General features: G+C 48.4%; 3 protein-coding genes across 3 annotated transcripts; 2 read left to right on the top strand and 1 right to left on the bottom strand.

Moving 5' to 3' along the window:
* Nucleotides 1-4,856: 4,856 nt before the first annotated feature.
* On the top strand, nucleotides 4,857-8,206 carry LOC123157376 (clathrin light chain 2). Its single transcript, XM_044575643.1, has 3 exons — nucleotides 4,857-5,330; nucleotides 7,074-7,227; nucleotides 7,353-8,206. The coding sequence occupies exons 1-3, from the start codon at nucleotides 4,858-4,860 to the stop codon at nucleotides 7,800-7,802; spliced, it is 1,077 nt and encodes a 358-aa protein (XP_044431578.1). The 5' UTR covers nucleotide 4,857; the 3' UTR covers nucleotides 7,803-8,206.
* A 1,028-nt stretch (nucleotides 8,207-9,234) lies between these two features.
* Nucleotides 9,235-12,587, top strand: LOC123157375 (uncharacterized). Its single transcript, XM_044575642.1, has 3 exons — nucleotides 9,235-11,093; nucleotides 11,435-11,525; nucleotides 11,648-12,587. Exons 1-3 carry the CDS (start codon nucleotides 9,297-9,299, stop codon nucleotides 11,845-11,847), a joined length of 2,088 nt encoding a protein of 695 aa, XP_044431577.1. The 5' UTR covers nucleotides 9,235-9,296; the 3' UTR covers nucleotides 11,848-12,587.
* Nucleotides 12,588-14,440: 1,853 nt separating this feature from the next.
* LOC123158797 (thioredoxin M5, chloroplastic-like) lies at nucleotides 14,441-17,149 on the bottom strand. The gene is made up of 4 exons (XM_044576638.1): nucleotides 17,089-17,149; nucleotides 16,414-16,604; nucleotides 14,596-14,628; nucleotides 14,441-14,530 (listed from the first exon to the last, which is right to left on the bottom strand). The coding sequence occupies exons 1-4, from the start codon at nucleotides 17,147-17,149 to the stop codon at nucleotides 14,441-14,443; spliced, it is 375 nt and encodes a 124-aa protein (XP_044432573.1).
* Between the last annotated feature and the right edge of the window lie 9,932 nt (nucleotides 17,150-27,081).

The following is a 27,081-nucleotide window of genomic DNA, read 5'->3' on the forward strand; positions in this document are numbered from 1 at the left end:
GGGGGCTTTGGTCCAGGCCGGGTTAGCCCATTAGTCCCGGTTCAGTCCAGAACCGGGACTAATGGGGCATTAGTCCCGGTTCGTGAGCCCAGGGGCCACGTGGGCCATTTGTCCCGGTTCATCTGGACCTTTTAGTCCCGGTTGGTGCCACGAACCGGGACTAAAGGGTGCGATGCCCATTAGTACCGGTTCGTGGCACCAACCGGCACTAAAGGTTAGACCTTTAGTCCTGGTTCGAGCCACCAACCGGTACTAATGGGGTTTGAGGCATTAGTACCGGTTCATGGCACGAACCGGTACTAAAGGTCCCATTTTCAAACTCTACCCCCCCTCCTCCGCGTGGATCGCCTTTTCAGTTTTAAAAAAAATAAAAGAAAATGATCAAAATGTCAAAAAAATAAAACTAAATAAGTTTCCCATGTGATATGTGGTCTAGTTGTTGGGAAAATTTGGAAATATGAATTTCGACTTTATTTGCAAAATCTCTCGAGAATTTGTAAAGATGGGCATAACTTTTGCATACTAACTCGGATGAAAAAGTTTTTTATATAAAAAATCATCTACTCGAAAAGTTACATCCAAAATTAACGGGGGGAACCCTGTTAAACATTTTCAAAATCATCAAAAACCTAACAGAAAAAAAGTTACGGGGCTTTTAAGATCTAGAGTGGAAAAAATCGAAAAAATTCCAAACTGTGGTCAAACAATGGTCAAACTAATTATTCTAGAATATTAATGTTACTAAATAATTATTTCATCTATTTTGAATTTTGGTCAAATCTGGTCAAATTGTGGTCAAACAATGGTCAAACTAATTATTCAAGAAATATTAGTGTTACTAAATAATTACTGTTTTTTAAAACAATAGTTTCAAACTCAAACAGTGAAATGTGTCACTTCATGCTCAAGCAAAATTCCTGAGGGTTAATAGGATTGACATCTTATTATTATCAGGAAAACAACAAGTGCAGACTTGGAAACGAGGGAGAATAGAACCCGGAAGATAAGCGTGCTCAGGCTGGGGGAGTGGGAGGATGGGTAACCGTTCGGGAAGTTAGATGATTGGGAATGATGAGGGGTGATTAGAGATTAGAAGATAAATTGAGCAGTGATGAGGGGTGGTGATTAGAGATTAGAGGTTAAAATAATTCAGAAATTTGAAAAAAAAATAAAAAAAAATCATAAAATTTCCTTTAGTCCCGGCTGGTAACACCAACCGGGACTAAAGGTGGAGCTCCACGTGGCCGCGGCCTTTAGTCCCGGGTCGTGTAAGAACCGGGACTAAAAGGGAGAGGCATTAGTAACGACCCTTTAGTCCCGGTTCAAAAACCGGGACTAAAGGGCCTTACCAACCGGGACAAAAGCCCCTTTTTCTACTAGTGTATACACACCATTAATACCAGAAAATATGAAGAAAAAAATAGTGTGTCAATTATTAGGTAATCCCTTCATAAAGAAATACAAGAGCGTTTACATAACTCAAGTAGCAATCTAAACGCTCTTATATTTCTTTACAGTGAGAGTATCAAAGTCCTCATAAATATCTCATGTATTCTAGATTTTTCTGTTTGCTCTAATCCTGGAGACCGCTATAAATATATGACATAAATACATGACATTCACAAATTAATCCACAAAGACATGATTCTTTTTCCTTTTTCTTATTCAACCATATTAAGTGGAATTGACTTAAATATGTTTTAAGATGTACTACTGTATTGAAAATTAACTTTTTTACAAAATATAGTTTAGATTACAATAATATTTATCTGTTGTTGTAATTTGGAAAAATGACTTATAAACAAGTATTAACGTTTAGTATAAATAATTATATTTATTTTGGCTCGCATCGACCACAATAGTTTAACTCACACTGCTGATAATATAAAAACAAAGCGCGTCGGAGAGGAATAAACTAGTACTGGAATAAGAATAACAGACAAATGCGCACTCAGGCCCAAAATAACACGAACGGAAACTCCATCATCAATGCTACATAAAGTGAGCGAACCTCGCCTGACTGCACCATTAAATTGAGATAATTTAATTCGAAATTGAATCGTGACCATCGATCCGCGTGGGATCACCTGATTTCCCGAAATAAGCTTGTAATTGTTTTCATTATTAGTTCAATGAGACGGCTACATAAGAGTACACTAAAGATCTACAATGTACATACACATTGACATTTATGTTTTTTATGTAGAGTAGCATAGTAAGAAAAGTTGCTGTCATCAGCCCATAAACCATTTTTACTTCATTTTAAGGTTTATGGGCTGATGACAACAACTATTTTTACTATGCTGTCATATTATCACTTCGGCCCGACCACCCACCGTAGTGTACAATTAGTGTCGCCGAGCATCTCAATACCAAAGAACTGCAATGGAGGAGGTCAAAAGGAAATAGAGGCATCGCATGGTCTAATGACTCGCATGGTGCTTGACTATTTGAAGCGGACGCCTCAAAAGTCCCCTTCAATTCCCGAGCTCAATCATTTGAGCTCGCGGTGGATTGTAAATTCTATTAAATGAAATAAAATTCAAAAAACTCTAAATTTTTATTGGTGCAAACTTTGACCAATGTTCACGGTGCTTGAAAATTTTCTTCCTGAAATCACATTCGTGGAAGTCGTGGAAGAAAAAACAAAATCAACACTTCAAAATGCTTTCAAGAATAGCATTTTGGGTGCATCTCCTTTTTTACCACGACTTCCACGAATGTGATGTCTGGATGAAAATTTGCAAGCACTGAGAACATCTGTCAAAGTTTGTAGCAAAAAATCCAGAATTTTTTAAATTATTTCACTACAACAGGCCACGAATGTGATGTTCGCTTCTTGGTATGACGACAACAGGGGCCATGGTTTTGCAGGCCCAAACCATGCTTGAGGGTACCACGAAGTATGAGTGAGACTGGATCAAGACTGCCCATGGTGGTGATAATAGAGTTAGTGTAATGAGGTACCCATGTGGTGTATGAGCGAGGCGCATGGATGGGGTTGGGATCTGACAAGTGTTTTGAGTACCGCGCGGCTGTTATTCGTGGCGATAAGATCCCGGATGTGAAATGGCGTGAGCCAGTGGTGTTGCCAGGCACCTGCGTGGAAAAACCCTTCTAGATCCGCGAAGAGGGAATGCCTGGCAACACCATTCACATCCGGGATCCCTGGGAAGCGTTGCCCATCCACGTGGCATGCTATTAGTATCTCGTCTTTGGGACGGTCCGACTTATGGATTCCCGTCATATCTTTTTATCTGACAGCTGACTGTTAATATGTGGTCCGTATTGTGTATTCCCGTCATATGTTGAACTTTCATTTTTGTTGTTTGAATCTTTCATTTAGGAGACAACGGGATCCGCGGGTGAGGCGGCCACGCGTGAATGGGAGCAAGAGACATGGGGGGATCCTCAATAGCAGCCGCGCGCGAATGGGATCAAGAGACGTTGGGAAGGGGCAAGTTTTTCCTGCGCTCATGTGGTAGATGGCAACAAAAGGGGTCGACGCAAAAGGCTGCGCGGGTCCTAGGCATGTCTTAAAGGCCACACCCTTGTCCCATGTGATGGTTACCATGGGCTGATGGTTGGCCCATTTGTAGGGAGGTGGGCACAAAGCTGACCAAACGGGTCAGGATAGTTGGGTCGACTTGACAGGACGCCGACATGATAGGCGCTAAACGGGTCGGGCCCAACACGCAAGGATTTGTGAGTGGGCCTGAAGATTGAGCGCGTGGGCCAGGATGGCACGATCCGTTTATTTATTTTATTCTTATTTAGGAGTTTTTAAATATATATGGCCTAAAAATAGCCCAATAGGCCAAATTTGGCCCCAAAACAACGTAGCAGACAAGCGGCCTAACGGGCCTGGCGTGCCGTTGGGTCGGCCCGCATAGCTTCTGGGCAGCACGCGGGCCGGCCCGGCACGGCCCGCATAGATCCTGGGTTGTGCCTGGGCTGGAGGGGGCAGCACGGGGGCCGGCACGGCACGACACGACACGACCTGACTATTTTTTTTAAAAACACCTGTAACTTTATTCGTACTCATAATAATCACAGATACACTGAGTTAGACCCAACATCCAAGAAAATACAAAGTAACTTATATGATTATTAAGAATTGCAATGAATTCCCTTGAAAACACCTTCTTCACGGCGTTAGTCTCTGCTCGAAGAAATACTCCAAAGACTTCGGTAAAGAGGCTGCAATTGGACCGGAGCAACGATGTTGTTATTCCTTCACCCGCGCGAACATTACCAAAAAAAATGGTTTTTGGAAACGCCTTGCGTTGCCCATCCAAAAAGATAAGAAGCCTTGAACGAGGAACGTACTTGGGCCAGGGATGATCCCCTATAAGTGTAGGTTGTCGAATCACTATATCTTCACCATGATGTCAATGAAAGATTTCACCTTCGCAAAGAATCAGACCAACAAAAAAGGCTTGACACATCAACATAAACTCATCAGATCTGTATAGTCATCTGCGAGCACATAATACTCTCTAATCTCATGACACTATCAAAAAATGAAAGAAAATTTATTCTCACAAAACTATAATGATCACTAGACGGTGACGTGGGACACAAATGTCTTGAAGATACGAGCCCCCCCTCCCCCAACAGCACACACCTCTTAGCGCCAAGATGGCAGACGGAGGCCATATGTGCTAAAATTTTGAGACGACGACAACGGTGGCAGCACGAGAAACCCTAACAATGAAAGAGACGATGGGCACGGCCCAGCTAATAACCGTGCCCGGGGGGGGGGGGGGGGGGGGGCGGGCCGGCGTGCCGGGCCGGGCCGTTTGTCCAGCTCTGGGTGGGCAGGGCAGTCCAGTGATTTGGGGCACCAACGACCCGATGTATCTTCCCCCTTCTCTTTCCCCCACCACCATATACCACCCGCATCGCCACCACCATTCCACCTCCCCTTCCCCACGCGACATCACCCTCCAGATCACCCCCCCCCCTCCCCTCGACCTCCAGATCCCGACCCCATCGCCCATGGCGACCGCCTTCGACTCCCCGACCTCCTCCCCGGCGGCCGCGCCCTTCCACGACGACCCCTTCCTCAGCTTCGCCGACTCCCCCACCCCCGCCGCGGCCGACGCCCACGTCTCCGGCGACGCCTTCCCGGCCTCCCCCGACCCCTACGCCTTCCGCCACGACTCCGCCGCCGCGCACCCCTTCGGCATGCCCGACTCCAACGGCAACGGCCACGCCATGCACCACGACGCCGACGACGACGGCCTCTTCACCGACCCCGGCCCCGTCCTCCCCGACCCCGCCCAGATGGGGGCCGACGAGGGCTTCCTCCTCCGCGAGTGGCGCCGGTACCTCCCTCTCCTTGCTCCTCTCGCCTAGATCTGATCGATCTGGCCCGGCTCGGTCGTTGGTCCTGCTAGATCTACCCGCGCGATCGTGCCGGGCTGGGTTGGTCCGGGGCGTAGATCTGTCGCGCTGGACCGCGATCTGGCCTGCCGCTTGCCATTATCTGGGGCGCCGAGCTGCTGTGTGCGCGAGATTCCATCGATGTGGTGCCGATATGATGATGTGATCCAGTGCCTCCAGCTTCAGTAGACTAGGATTTTAGCTGAATTAGAGCAACTGACTTACAAATCAGTCACTGTACGCGTGCTTAGTTGCTTATAAGTGATCGAAGCAACAATTTTGCACCATGAATAGTTGTTAATGAGATAAAAATGGTTCAGCTTGCTGCAACTTGTCATGGCTAGCTAAGCTTGTGACACGCTAAGTAAGTAGGTAATTTAAATTTGGGATTTAGTAGTCGGTGGTGTCAGATCAACAAACCGCAGCCGGAATCACATGATAAAATCCCAATTTTTACTGCCTGGGACTCTCCGGGTGTAACTGTAGCGTTAGCTTTTGCCAACAGGAAAATGAAATTGCCATATGTTGATGTGATCCACGGTCTTTGCTGCTTCAGTACTACACTAGGATTTAAGCTGAATTAGAATAAATGATTGCTTGGAGTTCAGTGTGTGTGCTGTATGATGGTGTGACCCAGTGCTTTAGCAGCTTCAGTACACTAGGATTTTAGCTGAACAAAAGCTAATGATCGCTTGGAATTTTGCCATGATCTACTGTATATGCAGCTTTTGCAGTAGAAATTTAACTGCATAGGGGCGATTGCCGTACAAATTGGTCACCGAAGTCGTGTTTTCGCAGTAGGTATATATTTGTCTGACTGCCACAGCTTTTTTCATCATGACCTGTTAATATGATAAAAGTGATTCATCTTGCTGGAACACTTTCTCAGGCTAGCTGATCTTGTGGCACATTAGGTGCACAATTTTATTTAAATAAACCTGGGATTTTGTAGTTGAGGATATCAAATCAAGAAGGTCCAATCGGATTTGCGTGATGAAACTGTAAGTTTGAATATCTAGGACTCTCTGGATGTAGCTGCCTCTTCAGTTTTTTATCTATAGTGAATTTAAAATGAAATTGACTTCCCTTGTTCTTATTTCTAGAGCATAGTGGCAAATAGATACAGTCTCATGTTCTTGCGCATAAGTCTGTATTTCTGTATGATTTAAGTTTATTTTTTGTTTGCCAAAATGGGCTACTTGCTGAGATAAATCTACACATGACTTCCAGTTATCCAATATAAATATCGACATATATGTAGGTGCTCAAAGTGTTGTGTCCAAAATGAGAGCTTTCCGAAATCTAAATGAGGGTTCTTGATTATGTTAATGTTACTTCCCCATATAGGAAGTGTTTGCCTCTTTTGGCGTTTCTGCTATGTTTCCTCCAGTGCACTATTTGTCTATTTAAACCCCTGCACCAAAGAATGCAGTTTGCTGTAGCCACTACGAAATAAACTTTCAGATAAAGATATAACATATGACTCCAGATCTGACTTCCGGGCAAGAGAATGTCTTTATATAAATTGCTGTAGGCCCTGTTCTATATCATCAACTACAACGCTAGTGGTGCATTAAACATCTTGAACAGAGGCTATATCTGTCTCGACAATAAATACTGCTATTTTGTACTGCTTGATTCCATCTGTATTGTGCAAAGTAAATGCTAACGCCAGCTCTGAACAGTCAAAATGCACTCCTTCTGGAGGAAAAGGAGAAGCACGAGAAGGAGCTGAGGAGCCAAATCATCCTTGAAGCTGAAGAGTTCAAGAAGGGTTTCGTCGAGAAGCGCAAGCTGAACCTTGAGACAAGCAAGGATCACAACCGGGAAAGGGAGAAGGTACAGTAATATTTCTTAACATCATGATGACCCTGTGTATTCTCCTTTGGCTCTTTTTGAACAACATATGGTTACCTAACATCTCCTTTTCTTGTCTCCCTGTGTGTGTTGCTGCTTGGTATCAGCTTTTCCTGTCCAACCAGGAGAAGTTCCACAAGGGCGCAGACAAGCAGTACTGGAAGGCGATATCCGAGCTCATCCCACAGGAGATTGCGCACATCGAGAAGAGGACGGGCAAGAAGGACAAGGACAAGAAGCCTGGGATCATCGTTGTCCAGGGCCCCAAGCCCGGGAAGGCCACCGACATGGCGCGGATGCGCCAGATCCTCTCAAAGCTGAAGCACACACCGCCGCCACACATGAAGCCACCTCCACCACCTGCTGCAGCACCCGCTGGGAAGGATGGAACTCCGGCCGCCGCTGGAAAGGACGGAGCTAAGGCGGTAGCGACACCTGCTGCCAAGGATGCCCCTGCCAACGGCACTGTCCCTGAGAAGGAGAATGCCGCACCCGCCGCCGCTGCCCCCGCAGCAGCAGCCCCTGCACCACCAGCTGAGCCCATCGCTGCTGCCTGAACGAAGGTGACCTCGTTCAGCCGCTAATCCTTTGCAGTAGGGTTATATTTGGGTGTCGGTAGAGTTGTTCCAGGAGAGATGGGGAAGGAGCGTGAAGGCCACATACGATGCGAGGTGGTGAGATCGTCTTTGAGTTCACCACGGGGAATCATGGCGGAGATACACGCAGTGTACTATTATTAATTTGAGTTTGTTATTATGAGCAGGAGGGTTGTTACTTATGGGACCAGCAAACTTTATTCGTTAATATTGTCATTGCATTTTGTAGAGAGAAAGAGGGGACTGGTAAGAATAAGGTAAGGCTGCTGCTGTATGTGTTTGTATATTTATCATCAAGTGTTGGATTTTTGGTCAGACCTGTGATTGATGTTGCATATATTATATCATTTGGTTTTTCATCTCAAGTTCAGTGCTGTCTTGTGTTTATGCACTGTGATGATGTAGTTGGCATTGCTGTAGCTTGAATGCTCTTATTGTTGCATCCTTTTTTCGGTGAAAATTATTGTACAACATACTTTAACTCCTTCAATTCCTGTTTTTGTTATGAAATTTGCCTGTTTAAATTTGCACCGATGGAAATGCAACAGTTTCACATAAATTGATTTCTTTTTATGCAAGTCACCCAAAATTCATATAGCCACCAAATTATCTTTTTGGTGTAACTCCATTTTGGGTATTTGGATCTACATCGTATGGCTGTGCACTCAACCTTCAGCTGAAGATCAAACTTAAAAAAAATAAAATCTACGAGGGCAAAATTAACAAATTCCCCTAAAAATAACAACAACAACAACAAAGCCTTGGCTTGTAAGTACGGACTCAAATAGACTTTCTTTTGTTTTCCTCAACTATTCTGGCGGCTAGAGCAAAGTCTCTGCTACAGACTTCATCGATGAGCTCGTGGATTCGTCTCCCCGCCGCACTGGCGGCTAGTGGCGGGGAGGGGAATCCTGATGCCTTCGCTCCGGTTAGTAGTTTAGGTTAGGGTTTTAGTTTGGGCGGATGTCGACGCTCCTTCTTCGAGTTTTTTTTTTTTGGCTCCGGTCCTCGTCGAGTTTGTCGCGTCTTTGGGACGGTGCGGTTACAGTTTCTCGTTATGTGGCAAGATTTGATGTCAGGTGCTTAAGGTATATGAAGGGCACAACGATGACGACTGCGTGTCCAGTGCGCTGCTCCTTAGGGGCACGGGCACGAAGACTTTTCAATTGTCATTGACGAGGTCAAACCGGCTCTGAAGAGGAGCGGCGACATCGGCGTGTTACGGCGGTAAATGGTTGTTGGATGGTCTTGAAATTTTGATGTAAATTTTATTATATTTAACATGTTTTGTATTTTTGATGAACTTTTATAATAGATATTATCCTTTTTGGGGAAAAATTACGGGCGAAGCCCTGTTGAAACGCAGGATTGTCACGTGTAGGAAAGGTGGGATATTTCTCACTGAAAAAAGTAGACAGGCGGCGGAGGCAGCGGTGGGTGGGGTGGGGTGGGATAATGGCGGCCGCGGCGGCCATTTCTCCCCTCCCTTCTCCTTCCTCCTCGTCGCAGCCCCTCTTCCTCTTCCTCCTCTCCAGGCCGCGGACACCATCCCGCCTCCGCCACCCGCACCTCATCCTCCCCGCTCGATCCCGCCCGCATCGACCCTCCACCCCCACATCCACATCCACCCGCTGCCGCTGCTCCTCCTCCTCCTCCGCCGCCGCCGCGTCCTTCAACGGCTGGGCCGACCTCCCCGCCGACACGGACCTCCCCTTCAGCCTCCCGCAGCAGTCCCTCGCCGCCGCCCCGCTCCTCCTTCTCCTCCCCGTCGCCGCGCTCTCCCTCTCCCGCCTCCCGCCCGTCCCGCTCCTCGCCGCCGTCTTCGCCGCCGGATTCGCCACCGCCAGGCACCTCGCCCCCGCCCCCGCCCCCTCCTCCATCCCGCGCCTCGCCGCGCTCCTCGCGGATCTCGATGCCCGCCTCCTCTCCCTCAGGGACCACCTCCTGGCCTCGTCCCCCGCCGACGGTGACAACGGCGACATCGAGGCCGTGGACCGGGCGCACGATGCGGTCCTGGAGTGCGCGGCAGCCGTGGCCGGCGGCCAGGGCCAGGGCAGCAGCAGCAACGCCGGCGGCGGCGCTCCGGACGACGGGGCGCTGCAGGACGTGGCCAGGGAGGTCGCCGGCTACATCGGCGGCTGGGCTCGGGTAGCCCTGCGGGAGCTCAGCTTCGCCTCGCCGCGGAAGAAGCCCGCCAAGGCCGTCGCCCCTGATGCTTCTACGGCCGATGCCAAGAGTAATTCAGGCTCTGCTGTAGCCCAGCAAGGGGATGGGGAAAAGAAGACAGTTGATTCAGCGGCTGTCGGACGCGCCCGGCCGCTCGACATGCTACCGTTCGATGGCAAGGATGCTGATGCCAATGGGTTTGAGGATGCCGGGTTCAGTTCTGAGAGCAGGCAGGAAGACGACGGCCGGCTGGAGAGGCTGGTGTCCAAGCACAGGTATGGCCGCGGCAGCAGGGTGCGAAATGATGGTCCCTTTCAAGAAGGCGATAGGGTGAGGAGCGACGGTCGCTTTGAAGAAGGCGGCAGGTTCGCCGCCGCTGAATCCGCCGAGTCCTCTTTGCTGGAGAGGACGCTCGAGATCCGGGACAGGTCGTACAGGCTGAAGATCGAGCGCCGCGACGGCGGTGAGAGCCGAGCGAGTGGAGCACGGGGGACGCCGGCTGATGAATTCGTGGGCAGCGCTGCCGCCAGTGTCGAGGAACCACCACTTGCAGATGATAATGAGGGTGGTGGTGCTGCTGGGGGTTCAGATGGTGAAGAGTTCAGCCGCAACATCAATGAGGCTGCCGAGATCTTGAGGAAGGCGAGGGAGTGCATGATGGCCAGGGACGACGAAGAGGCCGCGGACGCGTTGCTGTATAGGTCAGCAAGGCTTCTGTCCACCGCCGTGGCTTTGAGGCCGGTAAGCCTGGTAGCGGTCGGTCAGCTAGGGAACACCTACCTCCTCCATGGGGAGCTCAAGCTCAAGATTAGCCGCGAGCTGAGGACGCTGCTGGCCAACAGCGGGGCTTATCTGAATGGAGGAGAGCGTGTCTCACGGTCCAGGAAGCTGGACAGAAGAATCCTTAACAGAGAGAACATTTCGTCCGCGCTAGTGGGCGTTTGTGAGGAGTGTGAGAGCCTCCTTGTTGAGGCAGGCAGAAGCTATAGGACGGCTGTGTCAATTGATTCGGGCGACGTCAAGGCGCTGTACAATTGGGGACTGGCGCTTATCTTTCGTGGACAACTGCTTGCCGACATCGGACCGGTATGAGCATCGACGTTATTATACAGTTTGCACATGCTCACATAATGCATACCACTTATCTCACATAACAAGTTGATGTCGTATTTATCATCTAGCTAATAATTTGCGTAACGTATGATTTACTGCTGCATAGTTGCCCTGTGGTGTTGGTAGATGAGAATGATAAACATCTATTTTCGTTCTGTTGCAATCATTTAGTACAGTGCAAACAGCCTAGAAACTCAGAATGCTAGGCATCAGTCCTCTAACAAATTATGAGAATGTAACATGCCGCTAACTATTTAGTTTTTTTTTTGGTTATTTGTGCATTTGACTTACTGTGAAGAGAAAAACTGATGCAGGAAGCAGCAGTTGATGCTGATCGGGTGTATTTGGCTGCGATCGATAAGTTTGATGCCATGTTATCCAAAAGCAACACTTATGCTCCAGAAGGTTCGGCACTGCTCTGCTTTTTGGCCTGAATTTCCCTACAAGTGTTAACTTGGATACTTCATTTCCTACATACGGTTGTTGGTTATGTATGATGCTCACATGTAAGCAATGTGGCGTTGCAGCTCTCTACAGATGGGGCAGCGCGCTGCAGCAACGGTCCCAGTTGCGGTCTCGGAACAACAAGGAGAAGATAAGGCTGCTGGAGCAGGCAAAGAGTCTGTTTGAAGACGTTCTGTACGTTGAGGGTAACAACAAGATGGTACGGGAAGCGCTGTCGTCGTGCATATCAGAGCTTAACTACCATGGACGATGGCTACAGTGAATTGGCCATTAGTTGTGTGCTGTATTAGGATTGAAGACAGAGATGAGTGAAATAAGATGAAGCAAGCTGTATGTATGAAGGATACAGATATCCTTTACTACGACGAGAAAGTCGCTCCTGTACACAATTTTCCTTAAAAGGCTTAGCATTTCAACAGGAAGGAAGGAAGAACCTTCACAGACGAGCTTTGCATATGAATAACAAGGATCCCAGACTTAGTTTAAGAAATTGCACACAAGTTCCAGTCTATGATCATCAATTTCATCTTCAGAATTTAGAAGCTATGTCAGCTCATGTTGCCTTCTTTCTGTTGGTGGCCTCTGCTCTGCATGGGGGGAATTGATGAGAAGATTGTGTTCTTATCAGCTCAACTACTTCTGTCTGCAGTGCCAACGTCAAGTTGGGAAATGAGTGCTGCAACCTGATTAGCATTTGCTGCAAGAGAAGGCTCCGTGTAGTTGTAGTCTTCGCGGACATCTTTGAAGCCATCATGCCCGTCAGGACCAGCAACCATTACTCCGAGGATGATATTAGGGTTTGCTTTCTTACTCTGCTTCCATTCTGTACCTCCTTTGCACCCGTACTTAACACCGTCATAAGGGATCGATGCCCCTCTGTGATGAACATTTTTGGGGTACTTGTTTCCAAAACCGACAATGTACGTAGCATTGGGTTCTTTTCCTAAGATGTAATCAAAGCTGCAAATCGAGTTATCATCAATTTATTTATATTCATGCCAAGTAATGTAGGATTTACTTAGAAGAACATAATAACCCTTAAACCTTACCCGTGACCCCGCAAACCCTCGGAGGGCTTGCGTGGTGTAGAAATCAGGTCCACAACCCCACCATGGCGTGCGTGCGGCTTCGAGATATGTGTATACAAAGAAGCAAAGAAAGCCGCATTGAGAACATACTAAAGCGGCCGAGGCCCTCCATGGTTGAGGTGTATCAGTCCTCCTGCAAAAACATTCCATTGATTGAGAACATACTAAAGCGGCCGAGGCCCTCCATGGTTGAGGTGTATCAGTCCTCCTGCAAAAACATTCCATTGCTCAGTATCAATTTGGGAGCAGGTGGAGCTGGAGAGCTGGAGTACAAGAAGAACTAGCTAGCAACCTTTGGTGAAGTTGAATGGCTTGAGTACTGGCAAATAGGAGCACACAGCATTGTCATTTTGGGCCTGGAATCTGCTCAACATTTCTTCGTAGGGGTACCCCGGGCTGAGGAGGAGCCGCAGCCTGTCGAGAAGAAGCCGAGATCCTGGGAGCTTGTCATCCCAGTAGAATACACTTCTAGTGGAGGTAGGAGGTGTTCCCTGTGGCCATGTACATCTAAGGCACCACCCCACAGCAGCTCATCCTGGTACCAAGTCTAAGATCTTTGGCTCCCCAACCAAAAACTATGGAACATCAACCTCGTTGACACGGCTAGCATAATGAAACAGACTCCTATTATACATTCAAACTAGCGGCGAGGGATCTTCTTTGCTGGAAACTAACACCTAGAGGAAAATTCTGCTCCAAAAGCGCATATAGATTCTGTTCACAGGTCCCTCTCTCTCTACTGGTTCGGAAGAGCTGTTTGGAAAGCAAAAGACATTTGTAGTTGCCACAGTTCACCCTTCCAACAGGCAAGAGAGCAGGCAAATCTTGTTCAAGCTGTGGTCTAAAGAAAGATGAGATGCATATTCCTTTTCTCTGCCCAATTCACATGAGCTGCTTGGTCTGCCTGTCCTTGGTACATTAAAGCTTATATTCTTTTGAGAATCTCTGATTCCATTACAGGTATCATTCCTCACCTTCCATTTTTATCAATGACAATACACAGTAGGCACAGGTGAAGGAACCCTGATGTGATCCGGGAGTGCATGTACTAGATTACTAAGCGTCACGATTAAATGAAACATCCAAATTAACGGCAGGGCACTTACCCGTACGCACCATCCAAATTATGGGCTCACTCGCACAAAACTGCTCAACCTTCATAGTCTGGAGATTCAGTGAAAAGCATTTCGAACGAGTGCGGGTCGTCGTCGTCTGGAATCCCATGTAGGAGCAAGCATTTCGCCATCCCCGGTGCCAAACAAAACCTTATACCAGAGGTGATATGAGCTAGTCGTATAAGGGATTGTGGCTGCCACAAATTAAAGGCAACCAGGCGATCACTGAGACCAGGCTGAAGGTGTCGAGCATGAGCAACTTGTTGAGACCAGGTATCGCCCAACAGAAGCATCCGTGCGCGTAGTAGCGCTTTCTGAACACGGTGGAGGATCGCACATTGTCGATGATTCCTGTGATCAGAGCACTCCACCCATCAAATGCGACGGTGTGCCATTGTCCGGCATGGGGGCCAGATGAAGAGGGGAATTTTGGGGGTTTGGTTTCCCGTTTCTCTTGTTGGAAGACGTACGTACGTACACTTCTTGACTGTGAGACCCGCCTTCTGCTTTCTGCTGGTCCTCTCATTTTTCACGTCTCCTTCAACGCATCAACAAAATGGAAGAAAAACTTCTCTCTATACGAAAGTACCCTTCTACTCCCGAGCTCCCGGCCATGGAAGAACAAAGAATTAGAATTGCTATTGTATGCTTATTACAAAAACATGTCGACTGTGGCGGCCAAGGCCATGTCTGCAATGGTGCCGATGACCATCTCCTTCCTCTCGCCATCCTTGAAGATGAGCATCCCCATCATCCTCTCATCTTCAAGGATGGCGAGAGGAAGGAGATGGTCATCGGGATGATGGGGATGATGGGGATGCTCCTGATGCCGTATCTCATGTTGTTGCCGACTAGCCCTAGCTCTCGCCTACCTCTCACAGCTCTCTTGTTCTGCTGCAGACCGAGGTAGAAGAAGAAGGGAAGAAGAAGACACAGGTGGACACAGGAGGTTTCCGGCGCTCAAACGCCAACACCCACGAGCACGAACTCGTTCCCAGAGCACCACGGCTCTCGTACTACATCGCCTGGCCTTTATACTCACGTAACGCAGCGGCCAAGCATACAGACCCCCACGCACGCACCACACGGCCACCACTACCGGCCACTAACTCCAGGCCGGCTAACCAGCTAACTACCAGTGCATGCATGCGCTAACAACCACACCTAGCAGCCACCAAGTTCGGCCTGGCTAGCTAGCTCCGGCTCTCACGCCTACCCAGCGACACACACGCATGCCACAAGCACACACAACGCACGCACGCACATGAACGCATGGCTTATTTCTAACATTCTCCTCCTAAGCCATGATCTCGCCGTCGTCGAAGTTGTTGCAGCTCCTGTCATTGTCGTCGTCATAGTCGTGACCCAGTCCGCGGACCCGACCTGCCGCAACGACGCCGGTTGCACCGTGCTCCATCATGACTCCGGCAACATACGCCGAGCTCCTTCTCCGCCGGCGACACACGCCTGGCGTCCCTCTGCGCCCCGCACGTCCCGCGCGCACCCAACGCGCCCGACGAGCCCGATCGCACCAGTGCGTCCCGCACGTCCCGCGCGCATCCGTCGCGCCCGACGAGCCCGACAGCACCAGACGCTCACCGCGTGCCGCCTCCGCGTCCGCCATGGCAGTCGCCACGCCGCGCCTACGTGTCACGCACCTTCCACGATTGTCGCCCGAGCCATCGCGACCTCTGCGCCACCACGCAGGTCCTTCGCGACCTCCTCGTCTCCGCGACCGCCGTGCCCTTCGCGCGCACTCCCCACGTCCCCGCGCTCCCGCCGCGCACATACGCGATCTGCGCAACCGGGTCCAGCGCCCCGACGTGGTCCGCACCCGCGATCCCGACGTGCCCGCTACGTCTGGCGCGCGCCCATACACGCGCCCGACGCGGTGAGCCCGTCGCCGCGGCTTGTTCTGCCACGCTCCGCACGCCACCAGCCCGCGCCATGATCGCGCTCCGAGGCGACCAACGCGGCCGATCCGGCGTGTCCCGGAGCTTGGCCTTCCCTCCGCCGAGCCGCGCCGCGCCACCGCAGCCTCTGCGCCACCGCGCAGGTCCGCCGCGGCCGCCGCGCTCTCCGCACGCCCGGCATCACCGTGCTCCGCCGCCGCACGGGACGAGCGCCATCGCCGGCGAGCTCCTCCGAACCCGATGCTCCGATACCAATTGTTGTTGCCGACTAGCCCTAGCTCTCGCCTACCTCTCACAGCTCTCTTGTTCTGCAGCGGACCGAGGTAGAAGAAGAAGGGAAGAAGAAGACACAGGTGGACACAGGAGGTTTCCGGCGCTCAAACGCCAACACCCACGAGCACGAACTCGTTCCCAGAGCACCACGGCTCTCGTACTACATCGCCTGGCCTTTATACTCACGTAACGCAGCGGCCAAGCATACAGACCCCCACGCACGCACCACACGGCCACCACTACCGGCCACTAACTCCAGGCCGGCTAACCAGCTAACTACCAGTGCATGCATGCGCTAACAACCACACCTAGCAGCCACCAAGTTCGGCCTGGCTAGCTAGCTCCGGCTCTCACGCCTACCCAGCGACACACACGCATGCCACAAGCACACACAACGCACGCACGCACATGAACGCATGGCTTATTTCTAACATCTCATGGCCACCTCCTTGTTCTGGTCCGTGTTTACCCTCAGACAGCTCAGTTTGCCAACATAGGCCTTGGCCAGGTCTGCGATGATGGGGTGCATCAAGCGGCACGGGCCGCACCATGGCGCCCAGAACTCGACCAGCACCGCCGTCTCACTCCCCAGGACGATCTCGTCCCACGTCTGCTCCTCTACATCCCCCACTGCAGGTGCAAATACAAAGAATATGATTGTCTGTTCCTTTGTTTCAGAAGAAGAAATCAATGTACACTCATGCAAGTACGCTTCTTTCGTGTCTGATGCAGTTAATCATGTATGGACCAAGAATTGTGGATTCAGACATAAAATGCATTGAACAACACTACCAGCAGATTTAATGCACTAGAGCAAAAGCTGAGACTAGCGTAGATTGGAGTGTTGGTTTTGATCTGACGGCTTAAACAGGACATATTAGATCTATTAGTCTAACAGAAAAAAAATGAAGGGATAACGATAAGTGAAGGGGTCCACGTACCAACGTACGTGAGCCTCGATCAGAACTAACGCTCCCTGATCAGGGGCGCCCAAAAACCAACTCAGTTTTTGGGTCCCCTGTCGCCAGCGCCATATTAAAAGGATACGGGAAAGAGCTGGCCACCTGCGCGATCACAATTCACGTAAGGTTTACTCTCCTCCCGATATTCTCACCCCATCCGATCAGGGGGAGCGCTGCAGCGACGAGAAAACCTAAGCCAGCCGCCGCCGCCATCCTAGGCCAGTCCTGGTGGTGTCCTGAAGGAATCAGGACGTCGAGGAGAACCTCTGCTTCGACTACATCACCCTTGCATCACGCCTGCACCGAGCAGGCGATCATGTCCACTCCCGTGACATGTAAAGAAACCCTAAACCCTTCTTTATTCAGGTTGTGAGGTGATCTAGATGCAATTTGATTCTGCTAATGGGATCTCACATATGCATAATTATTCCAACAATGGTATCAGTCGCCAATCTTGATTGCAATAGACCCCTTTATTGTTGATCAGCAGATCACTATCATGTTTAGATAAATGTCAGGTTTAGGGTTCATGATCAAGATTGAAAGTTTCAGCCCCTGGTTAGCCCAAATATGCATGCTACTGTCTTGATGCCCTATGTAAATCATCATGTTATATACTAGTTTGTCACGGATCTCTACCGCCTATTATGCCTAATCAGTTTTACTTATGCTTCTGGAGAATTAATGCTCATGATTAAGTTTCTGCTAATTAAAATTGATTGCTTTTAAGTGTTGTTTCCGTTTGGACATCAAGTTAGAAGGCAGAGGGATACACGTGTTGGAAATATGCCCTAGAGGCAATAATAAATTAGTTGTTATTATTATATTTCCTTGTTCATGATAATCCTTTATTATCCATGCTATAATTGTATTGATAGGAAACTCAGATACATGTGTGGGTATATAGACAACACCATGTCCCTAGCAAGCCTCTAGTTGACTAGCTCGTTGATCAATAGATGGTTACGGTTTCCTGACCATGGACATTGGATGTCGTTGATAACGGGATCACATCATTAGGAGAATGATGTGATGGACAAGACCCAATCCTAAGCCTAGCACAAAGATCGTGTAGTTCGTATGCTAAAGCTTTTCTAATGTCAAGTATCATTTCCTTAGACCATGAGATTGTGCAACTCCCGGATACCGTAGGAATGCTTTGGGTGTACCAAACGTCACAACGTAACTGGGTGGCTATAAAGGTGCACTACAGGTATCTCCGAAAGTGTCTGTTGGGTTGGCACGAATCGAGACTGGGATTTGTCACTCCGTGTAAACGGAGAGGTATCTCTGGGCCCACTCGGTAGGACATCATCATAATGTGCACAATGTGACCAAGGGGTTGATCACGGGATGATGTGTTACGGAACGAGTAAAGAGACTTGCCGGTAACGAGATTGAACAAGGTATCGGTATACCGACGATCGAATCTCGGGCAAGTACAATACCGTGAGACAAAGGGAATTGTATACGGGATCGATTGAGTCCTTGACATCATGGTTCATCCGATGAGATCATCGTGGAACATGTGGGAGCCAACATGGGTATCCAGATCCCGCTGTTGGTTATTGACCGGAGAACGTCTCGGTCATATCTGCATGGTTCCCGAACCCGTAGGGTCTACACACTTAAGGTTCGATGACGCTAGGGTTATAAAGGAAGTTTGTATGTGGTTACCGAATGTTGTTTGGAGTCCCGGATGAGATCCCGGACGTCATGAGGAGTTCCGGAATGGTCCGGAGGTAAAGATTTATATATGGAAAGTTGTTGTTCGGGTTCCGGAAAAAGTTCGGGTTTTTTCGGTATTGTACCGGGAAGCTTCCAGAAGGTTCCGGAGGATTCCGGAGGGGTCCGGAGGTCCGGAAATTGTTCCACCACGTCCAATACAGTAGCATGGGCTGTAAGGGGGCGCCCTAGCCTTAATGGGCCAGGGGAACCAGCCCCCCCAAGGCCCATGCGCATGGGAGAGGGGAAACCCTAAGGGGGAGGGCCTCCACTTGTCTTGGGAGGCACTCCTCCCCCTCTTGGCCGCCCCTTCAAGTCCCATCTAGGGCTGCCGCACCCCTTGGGTGGGAACCCTAGATGGGGGCGCAGCCACCTCCCCTCCTCCTATAAATAGTGGGGGTTTTGGGGCTGCCCAACACATGAGAACTTCTCCCTCTTGGCGCAGCCCTACTTCTTTCCCTTCTCCTCTCTCGCGGTGCTTGGCGAAGCCCCGCTGGATTGCCACGCTCCTCCATCACCACCACGCCGTTGTGCTGCTGCTGGATGGAGTCTTCCTCAACCTCTCCCTCTCTCCTTGCTGGATCAAGGCATGGGAGACGTCACCGGGCTGTACATGTGTTGGACGCGGAGGTGCCGTCCGTTCGGCACTAGGATCATCGGTGATTTGAATCACGACGAGTACGACTCCATCAACCCCGTTCACTTGAACGCTTCCGCTTAGCGATCTACAAGGGTATGTAGATGCACTCTCCTTCCCCTCGTTGCTAGTCTCTCCATGGATAGATCTTGGTGACACGTAGGAAAATTTTGAATTTCTGCTACGTTCCCCAACAGTGGCATCATGAGCTAGGTCTATTGCGTAGATTCTTTGCACAAGTAGAACACAAAGTAGTTGTGGGCGTTGATTTTGTTCAATATGCTTGCCGTTACTAGTCCAATCTTATTTCGATGGTATTGTGGGATGAAGCGGCCCGGACCGAGCTTACACGTACACTTACGTGAGACAGGTTCCACCGACTGACATGCACTTGGTGCATAAGGTGGCTAGCGGGTGCCAGTCTCTCCCACTTTAGTCGGAACGGATTCGATGAAAAGGGTCCTTATAAAGGGTAAATAGCAATTGGCATATCACGTTGTGGTTTTGCATAGGTAAGAAACGTTCTTGCTAGAAACCCATAGCAGCCACGTAAAACATGCAAACAACAATTAGAGGACGTCTAACTTGTTTTTGCAGGGTATGCTATGTGATGTGATATGGCCAAGAAGAATGTGATGAATGATATGTGATGTATGAGATTGATCATGTTCTTGTAATAGGATTCACGACTTGAATGTCGATGAGTATGACAACCGGCAGGAGCCATAGGAGTTGTCTTTATTTATTGTATGACCTGCGTGTCATTAAACAACGCCATGTAATTACTTTACTTTATTGCTAACCGGTAGCCATAGTAGTAGAAGTAATAGTTGGTGAGACAACTTCATGAAGACACGATGATGGAGATCATGATGATGGAGATCATGGTGTCATGCCGGTGACGATGATGATCATGGAGCCCCGAAGATGGAGATCAATGGAGCTATATGATATTGGCCATATCATGTCACTACTATATAATTGCATGTGATGTTTATTATGTTTATGCATCTTGTTTACTTAGAACGACGGTAGTAAATAAGATGATCCCTTACAACAATTTCAAGAAGTGTTCTCCCCTAACTGTGCACCGTTGCTAAAGTTCGTCGCTTCTAAGCACCACGTGATGATCGGGTGTGATGGATTCTTACGTTCACATACAACGGGTGTAAGACAAATTTACACACGCGAAACACTTAGGGTTAACTTGACGAGCCTAGCATGTACAGACATGGCCTCGGAACACAGAGACCGAAAGGTCGAGCATGAGTCGTATAGTAGATACGATCAACATGAAGATGTTCACCGATGATGACTAGTCCGTCTCACGTGATGATCGGACACGTCCTAGTTGACTCGGATCATGTAATCACTTAGATGACCAGAGGGATGTCTATCTGAGTGGGAGTTCATAAGATGAACTTAATTATCTTGAACATAGTCAAAAGACCTTTTGCAAATTATGTCGTAAGCTCGCGCTTTAGTTCCACTGTTTAGATATGTTCCTAGAGAAAATATAGTTGAAAGTTGAAAGTAGCGATTATGCGGAAAGTAGAAAGCTTATGTCCTTAATGCACCGCTCAGTGTGCTGAACCCCAAACGTCGTTTTTGGATGTTGCGAACATCGGACATACACGTCTTGATAACTACGTGATAGTTCAGTTAAACGGTTTAGAGTTGAGGCACGAAAGACATTTTCGAAACGTCGCGGAACATATGAGATGTTTCGAGGGCTGAAATTGGGATTTCAGGCTCATGCCCACGTCAAGAGGTATAAGACCTCCGACGATTTTCTTAGCCTGCAAACTAAGGGAGAAAAGCTCAATCATTGAGCTTGTGCTCAGATTGTCTGAGTGCAACAATCACTTGAATCGAGTGGGAGTTGATCTTCTAGATGAGATAGTGATGTTTCTCCAAAGTCATTGCCACCAAGCTGCTAGAGCTTCGTGATGAACTATAACATGTCAGGGATAGATATGATGATCCTTGAGGTATTCACGATGTTTGACACCGCGAAAGTAGAAATCAAGAAGGAGCATCAATTGTTGATGGTTGGTGAAACCACTAGTTTCAAGAAGGGCAAGGGCAAGAAGGGACACTTCATGAAACGGCAAATCAGTTGCTGCTCCAGTGAAGAAACCCAAGGTTGAACCCAAACCCGAGACTAAGTGCTTCTGTAATAAGGGGAACAACCACTGTAGCAGAATTACCCTAGATACTTGGTAGATAAGATGGCTGGCAAGGTCGATAGAAGTATATTGGATATACATTATGTTAATGTGTACTTTACTAGTACTCCTAGTAGCACCAGGGTATTAGATACCGGTTCGGTTGCTAAGTGTTAGTAACTCGAAACAAAAGCTACGGAATAAACGGAGACTAACTAAAGGTGAGCTGACGATACGTGTTGGAAGTGTTTCCAAGGTTGATATGATCAAGCGTCGCACGCTCCCTCTACCATCGAGATTGGTGTTAAACCTACATAATTGTTATTTGGTATTTGCGTTGAGCATAGACATGATTGGATTATGTCTGTCGCAATACGGTTATTCATTTAAGGAGAATAATGGTTACTCTGTTAATTTGAATAATACCTTCAATGGTCTAGCACCTAAAAGGAATGGTTTATTGAATCTCGATCGTAGTGATACACATTTTCATGCCAAAAGATATAAGATAGTAATGATAGTACCACGTACTTGTGGCACTGCCATGTAAGTCATATTGGTATAAAACGCATGAAGAAGCTCCATGTTGATGGATCTTTGGACTCACTCGTTTTTGAAAAGTTTGAGACATGCAAACCATGTCTATTGGTGTATACGCATGAAGAAACTCCATGCAGATGGATCGTTTGGACTCACTTGATTTTGAATCACTTGAGATATGCAAATCATACCACATGGGCAAGATGACTGAAAAGCCTCGGTTTCAATAAGATGGAACAAGGTAGCAATCTGTTGGAAGTAACACATTTTGATGTGTGCAGTCCAATGAGTGCTGAGGCATGCAGTGAATATCGTTAAGTTCTGACTTCACAGATGATTCGAGTAGATGTTGAGTACATTTACTTGATGAAACACAAAGTCTGAATTATTGAATGGTTCAAGTAATTTCAGAGTGAAGTTAAAGATCATTGTGACAAGAGGATAAAATGTCTATGATATGATCATAGAGATTAGTATCTGAGTTACGAGCTTTGGCACGCAATTAAGACACCATGGAAATTGTTTCACAATTAATACCGCTTGGAACACCATAGTGTGATGGTGTGTCCGAACATCATAGTTGCACCCTATTGGATATGGTGCGTACCATGATGTCTCTTATCGAATTACCACTATCGTTCATGGGTTAGGCATTAGAGACAACCGCACTCACTTTAATAGGGCACCACGTAATTCCGTTGAGACGACACCGTTTGAACTATGGTTTGGAGAAACCTAAGTTGTCGTTTCTTAAAGGTTTGGGGCTGCGACGCTTATGTGAAAAAGTTTCAAGTTGATAAGCTCGAACCCAAAGCGGATAAAATGCATCTTCATAGGACACCCAAAACAGTTGGGTATACCTCCTAATTCAGATCCGAAAGAAATAGGGATTGTTTCTTGAATCGGGTCCTTTCTCGAGAAAAAGTTCGTCTCGAAAATTGAGTGGGAGGATGGTGGAGACTTGATGAGGTTATCGAACCATCACTTCAACTAGTATGTAGCAGGGCACATGAAGTTGTTCCCGTGGCACCTACACCAATTGAAGTAGAAGCTTATGATAGTGATCATGAAGTTTCGGATCAAGTCACTAACGTACCTCGTAGGGTGACAAGGATGCGTACTGCTTCAGAGTGGTACAGTAATCCTGTCTTGAAGGTCATGTTGCTAGACAACAATGAACCTACGAGCTATGGAGAAGCGATGGTGGGCCCATATTCCGACAAATGGTTAGAGGCCATGAAATCCGAGATATGATCCATGTATCAGAACAAAGCATGGACTTTGGTGGACTTGCCCGATGATCGGCAAGCTATTGAGATAAATGGATTTTTAAGAAGAAGACGGACGTGGACGGTAATGTCACCGTCTATGAAGCTCGACTTGTGGCAAAGAGTTTTTCACAAGTTGACTACGATGAGATTTTCTCATCCGTAGCGATGCTTAAGTCTGTCGGAATCATGTTAGCATTAGCTGCATTTATGAAATCTGGCAGATGGATGTCAAAACGAGTTTCCTTACCAGTTTTGTAAGGAAAGGTTGTATGTGATACAATCAGAAAGTTTTGTCGATCCTAAGGATGCTAAAAGGTATGCTGGCTCCAGCGATCCTTCTAAGGACTGGAGTAAGCATCTCGGAGTTGGAATGTACGCTTTGATGAGATGATCAAAGATTTTGGGTTTATATAAAGTTTATGAGAAACTTGTATTTCCAAAGAAGTGAGTGGGAGCACTATAGAATTTCTGATGAGTATATGTTGTTGACATATTGTTGATCAGAAATGATGTAGAATTTCTGGAAAGCATATAGGGTTATTCGAAAAGTGTTTTTCAAATGAAAACCTGGATTAAGCTACTTGAACATTGAGCATCAAGATCTATGAGGATAGATCAAAAACCGCTTAATGATACTTTCAAATGAGCATATACCTTGACATGATCTTGAAGGTGTTCAAGATGGATCAGTCAAAGAAGGAGTTCTTGGCTGAGTTGTAAGGTATGAAGTTAAGACTTAAAGCTCGACCACGGCAGAAAAGAGAGAAAGGACGAAGGTCGTTCCCTATGCTTTAGACGTAGGCTCTACAGTATGCTATGCTATGTACCGCACTTGATGTGTGCCTTGTCACATGTCTGGCAAGAGGGTACAAAGATGATCAATGAGTGGATCACCAGATAGCGGTCAAAATTGTCCTTGGAGTAATAAGGATTTATTTCTCGATTATGGAGGTGATAAAGAGTTCGGCGTAAAGGGTTACGACGATGCAAGCTTTAACACCTATCCGAATGACTCTGAGTAGCAAACCGGATACGTATAGTGGAGCAACCATTTCGAATAGCTTCAAGTGGAACGTGGAAGCAACATTTACAATATGACCTAGAAATTTGCAAAGCACACACGGATCTGAAAGGTTCAGATCCGTTGACTAAAACCTCTCTCACAAGCAAAATATGATCAAACCCCAGAACTCATTGAGTCTTAATCACATGATGATGTGAACTAGTTTAGTGACACTAGTAAACTCTTTGGATGTTGGTCACATGGCGATGTGACCTGTGAGTGTTAATCACATGGCGATGTGAACTAGATTATTGACTCTAGTGCAAGTGGGAGACTGTTGGAAATATGCCCTAGAGGCAATAATAAATTAGTTGTTATTATTATATTTCCTTGTTCATGATAATCGTTTATTATCCATGCTATAATTGTATTGATAGGAAACTCAGATACATGTGTGGGTACATAGACAACACCATGTACCTAGCAAGCCTCTAGTTGACTAGCTCGTTGATCAATAGATGGTTACGGTTTCCTGACCATGGACATTGGATGTCGTTGATAACGGGATCACATCATTAGGAGAATGATGTGATGGACAAGACCCAATCCTAAGCCTAGCACAAAGATCGTGTAGTTCGTATGCTAAAGCTTTTCTAATGTCAAGTATCATTTCCTTAGACCATGAGATTGTGCAACTCCCGGATACCGTAGGAATGCTTTGGGTGTACCAAACGTCACAACGTAACTGGGTGGCTATAAAGGTGCACTACAGGTATCTCCGAAAGTGTCTGTTGGGTTGGCACGAATCGAGACTGGGATTTGTCACTCCGTGTAAACGGAGAGGTATCTCTGGGCCCACTCGGTAGGACATCATCATAATGTGCACAATGTGACCAAGGGGTTGATCACGGGATGATGTGTTACGGAACGAGTAAAGAGACTTGCCGGTAACGAGATTGAACAAGGTATCGGTATACCGACGATCGAATCTCGGGCAAGTACAATACCGTGAGACAAAGGGAATTGTATACGGGATCGATTGAGTCCTTGACATTGTGGTTCATTCGATGAGATCATCGTGGAACATGTGGGAGCCAACATGGGTATCCAGATCCCGCTGTTGGTTATTGACCGGAGAACGTCTCGGTCATGTCTGCATGGTTCCCGAACGCGTAGGGTCTACACACTTAAGGTTCGATGACGCTAGGGTTATAAAGGAAGTTTGTATGTGGTTACCGAATGTTGTTTGGAGTCCCGGATGAGATCCCGGACGTCACGAGGAGTTTCGGAATGGTCCGAAGGTAAAGATTTATATATGGAAAGTTGTTGTTCGGGTTCCGAAAAAAGTTCGGGTTTTTTCGGTATTGTACCGGGAAGCTTCTAGAAGGTTCCGGAGGATTCCGGAGGGGTCCGGAGGTCCGGAAATTGTTCCACCACGTCCAATACAGCAGCATGGGCTGTAAGGGGGCGCCCTAGCCTTAATGGGCCAGGGGAACCAGCCCCCCCAAGGCCCATGCGCATGGGAGAGGGGAAACCCTAAGGGGGAGGGCCTCCACTTGTCTTGGGAGGCACTCCTCCCCCTCTTGGCCGCCCCTTCAAGTCCCATCTAGGGCTGCCGCACCCCTTGGGTGGGAACCCTAGATGGGGGCGCAGCCACCTCCCCTCCTCCTATAAATAGTGGGGGTTTTGGGGCTGCCCAACACATGAGAACTTCTCCCTCTTGGCGCAGCCCTACTTCTCTCCCTTCTCCTCTCTCGCGGTGCTTGGCGAAGCCCCGCTGGATTGCCACGCTCCTCCATCACCACCACGCCGTTGTGCTGCTGCTGGATGGAGTCTTCCTCAACCTCTCCCTCTCTTCTTGCTGGATCAAGGCATGGGAGACGTCACCGGGCTGTACGTGTGTTGAACGCGGAGGTGCCGTCCGTTCGGCACTAGGATCATCGGTGATTTGAATCACGACGAGTACGACTCCATCAACCCCGCTCACTTGAACGCTTCCGCTTAGCGATCTACAAGGGTATGTAGATGCACTCTCCTTCCCCTCGTTGCTAGTCTCTCCATGGATAGATCTTGGTGACACGTAGGAAAATTTTGAATTTCTGCTACGTTCCCCAACAACACGTACATCAACAGTAGCAAACCCCTTGTTCAAGAACCCTAGTTTTCCCCCAATTCGGTAGAACCCTAATTCTGAAATTAGGATTGTCTTTTCCCCAAAATCAAGCACTAATGTACACGAATTGGAGAAGAAAATGAGAAGAAATTCTCACCAAATGCGCCGCGTAGCCGCCTTTTCCCTTCGGGGCCCGCACAACACCCACCGCTGCGCGAGGGCGGAGACGCCGCGACTCCTCGCCGCCGCTCTTACGGACGTGCGCGTGTATGGGCCGTCGCCCTGCACGTCGCCGTCGACCCCAACAGCCGCGGTGGCCGGTGCACCCCTCACCCACCGAATGAAGCGTCATCTGTGCGGACGCCGGGGCCACGCTCGACGGGGGAGCGCGCGGGATTCATCCTGCTGCACGCTCCTCCGGCGAGCGCAGCCGCCGCGCTGCCATGGCCGGCGGGCCTCGAGGCGCGACGTCGCCGCTCTCGCGAGCGAGAAATGCGGGGGAGAAGGAGGGGAAATGCGCTAGGGTTCTCGGCCGGGCGGCTGTTTTGTTCCAACCGCGATCGACGCGGACCGTCCATTTCCATCGGACGGCTGGCAGCAACGCTCGGCTCCGCTCGGGCCCGGGAGCGCTTACGGGCCATTTTCGGCCACGGGCTTCAGCCTAGGTTGCCCTAGCCCGGCGTTTTTT

This window comes from Triticum aestivum, chromosome 7B (assembly GCF_018294505.1).
Source record: "Triticum aestivum cultivar Chinese Spring chromosome 7B, IWGSC CS RefSeq v2.1, whole genome shotgun sequence".
Lineage (NCBI taxonomy): Eukaryota > Viridiplantae > Streptophyta > Magnoliopsida > Poales > Poaceae > Triticum > Triticum aestivum.